At 61.7% G+C, this 8,662-nt stretch overlaps 1 protein-coding gene across 1 annotated transcript; it reads right to left on the reverse strand.

Annotated features, from left to right (window-relative positions):
• ATP4B (ATPase H+/K+ transporting subunit beta) lies at nucleotides 1-6,457 on the reverse strand. The gene is made up of 7 exons (XM_044250706.1): nucleotides 6,308-6,457; nucleotides 5,484-5,612; nucleotides 3,395-3,508; nucleotides 3,047-3,246; nucleotides 2,184-2,240; nucleotides 933-1,031; nucleotides 1-454 (listed from the first exon to the last, which is right to left on the reverse strand). The coding sequence occupies exons 1-7, from the start codon at nucleotides 6,417-6,419 to the stop codon at nucleotides 293-295; spliced, it is 873 nt and encodes a 290-aa protein (XP_044106641.1). The 5' UTR covers nucleotides 6,420-6,457; the 3' UTR covers nucleotides 1-292.
• Nucleotides 6,458-8,662: the final 2,205 nt, after the last annotated feature.

The raw sequence follows: 8,662 nt of genomic DNA on the forward strand, positions 1-8,662 counted from the left end.
CGTCCTGTTCTCTGGGGGCGCGAGCCGTGTCCGTGCGACACGGTGCCGGCCCTGCGGTGAGGAACGTGCCGTCCGTCTGAGCCGTCCTCAGGGCCCGGGGGTCGGGCAGCTGCTGCCTGGGTTGTTACCGCAGCTCCGGATTCGGGGTCGAAGGGAAAGGAGGGCGCGAGGCCGCTGACTCTGCCCGAGGTGCTTGGGGCGCAGGGGCCTGCCGGCCGTTCCCTGGGCGGGCCGCGGAGCGCTGGAGGCCTGGTGGGGGGCAGGGGGGCACGCGGGGCAGGCTGGCCTCCCCCTACTGCTGAATGTTGAGCTTGAATTCCACTTTCCCTTCATAGGGGTCGTGGGGGTTGTCGAAGGTCACATGGTCGGCCAGGATCTTGCACACGACGAGGACCTCCGTGTTTCTGGGGACATTGAGCAGCTTGGCGGCGACCAGAGGGTTGCTGTAGTGGGGCTGGAGCCGTGCGGGGGGACGGAGGAGGGCCTCGTGAGGAGCGGCTCGACGGGGCCAGTCGGGAGCAGAGCCGGGGCGCCTGCCTGCGCGGCCCGCGCGGGGCCCGTGTGGAGACGCGCAGTCCCCCCTGAGGGACGAGGGTCCCCATCTGGGCTCGGGGGATAACACCAGGGACGCGTCAAGTGCAAATTATATTGGATGAAAATTACCATAAAAATAAAAATTGGGAGATTTGCAGGCTGTGCTTTAACGTGGACGTACGGTTGTCTGAAAGGGTTGGGGAAACTCTGGGAACCTGGAACCATTAGGTTCGGTACCGGTGTTTCGCACGGGAGCTGTGTTTTCAGGCAGGGAGACGCCCAGAGGGCCGCACGGTCCCCCTGGTCCCCTGGTGTAACGGGAGTGTCACGGGCCTGCCTTTGCCCTTCAGTCTGGGACACGTGTGCGGCGGTTGTCGGAGAACCGAGACACGGCCTACCTGCGCCTTCCTGCCGTAGTAGGGGAAGTAGTGGAGGCTGAAGGTGCCGTTGGGTGGGTAGTACTCCACCTGGAGGGGCCGGGCGTCCTCGTGCGGGTCCTGGGGGCGGAGAGGCCGGTGCCTCAGTGAAGCAGGCTCTGGGCGTCTGCGTGCGCGTGCGTGCGTCTGCCTGTGTGCGTGCGTCTGCCTGTGTCTGCCTGTGTGCGTGTGTCTGTGTGTGCGTGCATGTGCGTGTGTCTGCGTGCGTGTCTGCCTGTGTGCGTGTGTCTGCCTGTGTGTGCGTGCGTCTGCATGCATGTGCGTGTGTCTGCGTGCGTGTGTCTGCCTGTGTGCGTGTGCGTGCGTCTGCCTGTGTGCGTGCGTCTGCCTGTGTCTGCCTGTGTGCGTGTGCGTGCGTCTGCCTGTGTGCGTGCGTCTGCGTGCATGCGTCTGCCTGTGTGCGTGCGTCTGCCTGTGTCTGCCTGTGTGCGTGTGTCTGTGTGTGCGTGCATGTGCGTGTGTCTGCGTGCGTGTGTCTGCCTGTGTCTGCCTGTGTGCGTGTGTCTGTGTGTGCGTGCATGTGCGTGTGTCTGCGTGCGTGTGTCTGCCTGTGTGCGTGTGTCTGCCTGTGTGTGCGTGCGTCTGCATGCATGTGCGTGTGTCTGCGTGCGTGTGTCTGCCTGTGTGCGTGTGCATGCGTCTGCCTGTGTGCGTGTGTCTGTGTGTGTCTGCCTGTGTGTGTGTGTCTGCGTGCGTGTGCGTGTGTCTGCGTGTGTGAGCTGCCTGGCAGGTGGCCGGAGCTCAGCAGAACGTGGACAGAGGACACCTTGTGTCTGTTCAAAGCTCAGGTCAGCAGTTGTGGGCGGTCCCAGAGACACAGCCTCACCCCACAGCGAGGCAGGCGCGGGGGGTTGGGCGCTGCGGAGCCCCCGGGGGGGGGGGAGACCAGCCTCGGAAGAGACTCAGTGGAGACATGCTTGTTTTGGGGGGCTCGTGCTTTAAAACCAGTTTTGAGAAAAACTGGAGGGAATTACTGCTGAGTCTTAGTGGGTTTTTCCAAACTGGCACCGAACACTCCGAACGGTGTGAGAGCGGACGCTGTCCCAGATGCGTCCTGGGCTGGACGGTGACGGAGATCGCTTTCCTCACGGGTTTTAGTCCCTGCAGTGCTGCTCGGGGTGGGGGGTGGGGCGCGCGACTTTGGGCGGCCGCGGGGAGCCGGGGGCCGCGGGGAGCCGGGGGCGACTGGCTCTGGTGAGACCACACACTCACCAGGAGGGCGCAGTCCGCCCTGGGCGCCGTGCCGTTGCTGGGCAGGAAGTTCACGATCTGGAAGGAAGAGGCGTCCGTGTGGCTCCTGCCAGCTGCGTGCACGAGCGGCCAGAACCTGCCCCACGCGGTGGTCTCGGCTGCCGGCTCACGGCAGCGCTGGACCGGGGGTCTGAGCCGTGGCTGGCGCGCTCTGGTGCTCCGCGGTGCCTGTGACGGGTCCCCTGGGTGCCCGCCTGTGCTGCCCCGTGCAGACTCTCAGCCTCCCGCGTCCCGGCCTGCGCCCTCCCCACAGTTCTGCCCTGGTGCGCATGGCTCCCTCCGCCAGCAGCGTCGCGACCGCGGGGACCCTGGAGGGTGCCGTCCAGATGCTTCCCCAAGTGTCTCAGGAAGGAGATTGTGCCGCATGCCTGCTGGCCGACACGGAGCAGAGACCCCCGGCCCTCTTGCCCTGTTGGCTTCCAGTGGCCTCCATGGCTGGAGGGACCATGCTGCCCTGTGGTTCACTGGCACCGGCCGTGCAGCCTCCCTCGTGCCCGGCAGAGGGTCCCTGGCCCGGATGGGGAGCTAGTGCTCGACTTGGCTCCCAGCCATTCTCGTGGCACCGGACGTGGCCCGGCTGCTGGTGAGCTGTGTATGCACGCGGCCGCCCTCAGCAGCCCCGACCAGCTCGGTCAGCTCCCAAGCCAGCACAAAGGGCCCAGCATGCCTAGCGGAGGAGCAGGGCGGGAGGGGCTGTGGCGCGTGTCCCAGCCCTACCAGCCTGGTCCCTGTGCTGGGGTGCACGGGGTCACACGAGGGCCGGGCACCCAGGCCCCTCCAGGCCACAGCGGGGTCTGGGGTCTGTAGCCCCGCCGTATGCTCACCCTGTTCATCTTAATGATGAAGCACGGCTTTCCTTCCGCGAAGCCGAAGCTGGGGTCCGTCCGACCTGAGCAGTTTTGGAGCATGTCCGCTGTGAACTTGCAGGAGAACTTGGTGTGGTTTGGGGCCTGGAAGCTTTCCTGGAAGAAGTACTTCTCGGAGGTGCAGTTGATGTTGTCCTCCTGGGAAGCTGGCGAGTAGCCTGCCAGGACAGACGAGCCCGTGGGTGCCGACCTCCAGCCACAGCCACCTGGTGTGGTGCCGCTGGCGGGAGCGTGGGGAAGCCCGTACCCTCCCTGAGATGGTCTCAGAAGAGGGAGAGCAGAGGTGGGAAGCGTGTTAAACGTCACCTGCCAGGAAGTCGTGGAGCGTGCGCACGAGGTGCACCCAGGTCCTGTTGTCAGAGACGTTGTAGGAAATGTCCAGGCCTTTCTCCCCGTAGACATCGGGCCTCAAGGTCACCCCTGGAGGGAGAGCACCACACATCCTACTCCGTTCCCCCCAAGGTGCTGGTCACATCCCAGCCACGTGCTGCGGAAATGGCCCGGCCCGGTGGCCAAGCGTGGGCTGCTATGGTCCTGGACAGTCCTGGGTCCTCAAGAGCCCCTGGGCAAGGAGGCTGTGGCCAAGTGTCCCGCAGCAGGAGCTCAGCAGGGACCCGCCCGCCCGGGAACCTAACCGCGAATTAACATCTGACACTTCACTGGTTTCGGTCATGTCTGAGAGCACTCAGAAGCCGTGTTAACCGTACGAGAAAAGGAGCGCACGTGTGGCATCGGGACCTTTGCTCGGCTGCTGGGCAGCCTCGCTTGTGTTCACTTGAAGACGCGCAAACCGGCGTCACAGATCGGTAGGCGGGTCCTCGCGCTCGGGTCCTACTTGACTGCCATTTCCCAGCACCCTTGTCCTCAGGCTCAGCTCCCCCCGTCCACGGGGACCGTCGTGTTTGGCCGTGTGCACGTTCCGCAGCTCAGGAAGCCAGTCCCGTTGACGGGACTTGCTGAACAGCCGGCCAGCGCTCTCTCGTTCCGCGGATGCTGGGGGAGTAACACCTGCGCGTGGCTGGAAGGGATCTGACCAAGGAGAGAGCTGCCGCCGCTCACAAGCGCCCACCCCACGCGTGCACCGCCACAGCCCCTCCCCGTGGGCTCACGGCTGGCTCACCGCGTCAGGGGCGGCTGTCGCCCTCTCTGGGCCTCCCGGGGCCCTCCCACCCACTGGGCTTTGGACAGGTCACGTTACAGTGTATCCGGAGGTTTGTAACGTAGTGTGTTCTGCTCTTAAACCAGGTGAAACCCTCAAGGCTATCCGTTAGTTGTCCCTAGAAATGACCTCCAACGAGGCACTGGGGTGTGTGATCACTGATCAAGGGGTTCACGGGAGAGCCCAGCAGAAGAGCTGGACCGGCCGAGGGAGACACGCCCACCCCGGCTCCGGGGCCCGCGCCTGCCACCTCCCAGAGACGTGCATTCTGGCCTCTCCTGGGGAAGTGTGGGGCTGCGGTGGGCACCCCTTTGGTTCTTGCTCCCTCAGGACGCATCCAGGACGTGCAGGTGGCGAGCACCCGGGTAACTGTGCTGCAGAGCCCGTTTCTTCCTGGATTTTGCGGCCTGTCCCCCACCCCAGCTCACGCCTGCCCGTTCTCGTTTGGTTTGTGCAGACAGCTGGGCTAAACCACCTTCTCCACGGCCTGGAGTGCCACCTCTCTGTCCCAGGCCTTGGAGTCCTGTTGTCACCAGTGACCTCCTCTCCTCTCGGGCTGACTCTGGGGAGCGCCTGCTCTGCCCTCGGACGGGCCGCCCTTCGAGAAATGCGTGCTCTGAAGAGCCTGTGGTCCTGGAAGTGGTCCTCCCGGAGGGGGAACGTCCATATTGAGGGGTGCCCTTTCCTCCCCACAGACTCTCCGTCCCCCGCCCCTCGCTGTCTCGTCCGCCTTCCCAGACGTGTCCTGTGTGTCATCCGCATAGCAGGTGAGTGAGGTAAAGACCGTCTCCACACCAAATCTGTTTTAATAATTAAAACTAAACCAAGTCAGGGGCACCTGGGTGGCTCAGTGGGTTAAGCCTCTGCCTTCGGCTCAGGTCATGATCCCAGGGTCCTGGGATCGAGCCCCGCATCGGGCTCTCTGCTCAGCGGGGAGCCTGCTTTCCCCTCTCTCTCCGCCTGCCTCTCTGCCTCCTTGTGATCTCTGTCTGTCAAGTAAACAAATAAATCTTTAAAAAAAAACAAAAACTAAACCAAATCAGACTGTAGTCTGGGGTCACCATCTTCAAAGGAAGCTGAGGGGCTGTCTGCACTCGGGTGTGCCCCTCCAGAACCTTGGGGCCACCAGCAGGAAAGGCCCGTCCAGGCTGCCCCCCGGCGTTCGTCCTGGAGGACTCAGCATTGCCCGGACGCGTGGGGTCCCGGTGCCCCGGTGCCAGCCACGGGCCCTGTTACCTGGTGACTTGAGCTGGTCTTGGTAGTCGGGCGTGTACGGGTCGAGCGTGCACATCAGCGTGTAAATGCACAGGGCGAAGATTCCGGTCATCACCACGTAGAAACCCACGTAATAGAGGCTGATCCACACTGTGGGGAGAGGGAGGAGGCCTGTGACCCAGGCGGACACGGCTTCTCCGTCGGAAGGAAGAACCCAGTGGTGTTTGTGGCGCCTTCACACACAGTGCTGTCCGCCATCACTTTCGTCAAGTTCCGGAACGTTCTCACCCAGGAGATGCTACGTACCCCTTAACTTAAAGGTCCTTTAAAACCAAAAGCTTTAGGAACTCAGCTTTAAAATGGCTTTTCTCCAATCTAAGGCTGAACCTTTGGGGCTGTCCCTCAGATGTTCCCTCTTTGTAGATGTCTGCTGTCCGTGGGGATTAGAGATGAAATGGCCTTTTGGGGTCATCTGGTGAGGGAGGGGCGGCCTGGCCAGAAGCCCTGGCAGGGCCCGGGTCCTGGGCGCCTGGACTGCTGGTGGGTGGTCCCGTGCATGTCCTCAGAGCACCGCCCCCCATCCCCCGCTCTGCCTGCCGTCCCTGCTGTCCCTGCTGTCCCCCGCCGTCCCCTGCCGTCCCTGCTGTCACCAGCTGCACCCCACCATCCCCCGTCATCCCCGTCTCTGCTGTCCCCACTTGCCCCTGCCCTCCCCACTGTCCCTGCTGTCCCTCTCTGTACCCTGCCATCCCCTGCCATCCCCCACAGTCTCTGCTGTCCCCACTGTCCTGCGGTGTCCCCCGCCATCCCCCCCCGCCATCCCACACCCCTTGGCCGGCACGTACCCCACCGGGACAGTGTCCGACCCAGCATCTGCCCCGTGTCTGGGTTCCAGCAGTAGCGCTGGAACTCCTCCATCCGCTGGCTGCATGACTTTTTCTCCTGCAGCGCTGCCATCCTGTAGAACCGGGGTGCTGCCCTCACCCAGCCCAGGAGGAGAGGGGCCGCCTCTGGGTTTTATAGTCTCCTCCCCCAGAGGTCAAGGTGCTGTGGAGACAGGCTCCAGGGAACGCAGCAGGCATTGCTGGTCACACCTTGCTGTCCAAACACAGCTGCTATCGGACGACTCGCGGCCCCGCCTCCCCGATGCCCTTGGCCATGTCCTTGTCCGTCCTGATACCGACCAAGGTCAAGGGTGTCCCTGCAGGAGAAGCAGTTCTCTGTTCCTTTCACTTCCTTCAGGGGCAGAGATGTGAGGAGTGCAGGGCAGGTCTGACCCTGGCTCTGTGCCCGAGATGGTCCTGGTCTGAGCCGAAGGGGGCGGTGGCCGGGGGCTCGCCATCGCTCCTGCTGGGCGCACGTCTGACACGGAAGATGCCCCGTGCGAAAGGGGCCAGGAGCTCTGTTCTAGACGTGAGGGTTCCAAGGGTCCCCGTCTTTACCTGCCATCACTCCTGATGTTTTGTGGAGGTGAGGAGGCTGCTGTCCTCCGAGATCTGTTGTTGGGGTCAGGCTGGGGCCCTTCAGGACTACCTTGTGTCTATGAGGAACTGACAGGCATGCAGTCTAGAGGTACTTTCTGGAAGGGAAAGCACACTAGCCCCTGCTCACCTGGTGGAGACCCACTGGGCCCAGGGGCTTCTGACCAACTGTGCTGCTGGCGTGAGGACCGCGGCAGTGTCCGGGTGGGGGACACTTGGCCCGTCTTGGCCTGGCAGCACACCCACGCCTGCTGGGTCGCCTGTCCCACCTCCAGGCTTCTGAGGGCTGACTCGCCGGGGGGCCTGAGTACCCGGGCAGCGGCAAGCCCTCCAGACCAGCCTGACGCATGGCCAGAACCAGGAGGCCTCGGCAGTCTGTGCAGCGGGTCCGTGACACCTGCTCCCCGGGGCCCCCTCTCTGCAGTTAGGGGACAGTGACATGCCACAGAAGTCTTTTCCCAAACAGTGAAGTCACAGCCTGATGAAAATAGTGGGTTTTGTACACAGAGACCTAGAATTTCACGGGTTGTTTCATCTGGGTTTTCCCTCTGAAGGAGGGAAAGTGTAGCCAAATTTGAGGTTTCTTTGGGAAGAAGAAGAAGAATGGAAAATGCTCTTGCAGTTGTTCTGCCTTATTTTCTTTAGGATGATTTAGAGTTTTTTAACAAAACAAGTAACCGAAGATTCAGAGGGAATAGGGCCATTTTAGCTCAGACTCATAACTTTTTTTTTTTTTAAAGATATCTTATTTATCTATTTGACAGAGAGAGATCACAAGTAGGCAGAGAGGCAGGCAGAGAGAGAGAGAAAGGAGGAAGCAGGCTCCCTGCTGATCAGAGAGCCTGATGCGGGGCTTGATCCCAGGACCCTGAGATCATGACCTGAGCCGAGAGCAGAGGCTTAACCCCCTGAGCCACCCAGGCGCCCCAGACTCATAACTTTTTAATGAACCAATTCTGTGTATTTTCCGTGACACTGTTCTCATTCACAACTTCGGCATTTTAGGGCTGTGAGACTCAGGGCCGTTAGGCTACAGTCTGGGCCTTGGACCCCAATTGCGGGCACCGTGCCGTCCGTGTTGTCCCCAGAATAAACGCCGCTTTGAAGTGAGTGAGGCAGGAATTCTTTCTAGAAGTCACTGAGTGAAACCTTCCACGTTCCGTGGAATGCTCAGCTGCGCCCAGGCTAGCACAACGACCGCAGGGTGCCGGCGGGGAGGAGGGGGCGAGGGCAGCCGTCTGCACTGCGCGCGCCGAGATCGTGGCCCGGATAGGCCGTGGGGTGAGTGGGCTGCAGGCAGTGGGGGTGCCCAGACCTCCCCCACGTGGCAGTAACAAGGGGGCCCCCCCTTCTGCGGCCGGATGGGGTCCTTGAAGGCCCGCTAAAATGAAGGATTATGGAGTAGCAGAGTGTCCAGGGTCTAGCTGGTGGTCACGCAGCAGACCAAGGTCCAGCAAGGTTGCAGCTTGAGCTACGACGGTCAGCAGATGCCGCTACCACGGGGCCGGGGTGTTGGGATCAGAGATTTTAAGGCAGTTGTGATAAAAGTGCAATGATAAATAAACATGCTTGAAAAAACTGTAAACATGCTTGAAAAAAAACTAAACATGCTTGAAAAAAAGTTTAAGGAAAAAGATACAGAGAAGAACCAATGGAAACTGTAGATTTAAAAAAAGAGTGAAAGCAAGAAATCAGCAAATGGATTTAGCTGTGTAAGGA

The sequence above is a fragment of the Neovison vison genome, chromosome 5, assembly GCF_020171115.1.
Source record: "Neovison vison isolate M4711 chromosome 5, ASM_NN_V1, whole genome shotgun sequence".
Classification (NCBI taxonomy): Eukaryota; Metazoa; Chordata; class Mammalia; order Carnivora; family Mustelidae; genus Neogale; species Neogale vison.

Excerpts from the sequence above, each read along its gene's own strand:
- ATP4B (XM_044250706.1), bottom strand. The coding sequence starts at position 6,419 with ATGGCAGCGCTGCAGGAGAAAAAGTCATGCAGCCAGCGGATGGAGGAG. Across the intron at positions 3,509-5,483 it reads AGACCAGCTCAAGTCACCAG|GGGTGACCTTGAGGCCCGAT; the intron begins GTAACAGGGCCC and ends CTCTCCCTCCAG. Across the intron at positions 455-932 it reads ACTACGGCAGGAAGGCGCAG|CCCCACTACAGCAACCCTCT; the intron begins GTAGGCCGTGTC and ends GCACGGCTCCAG.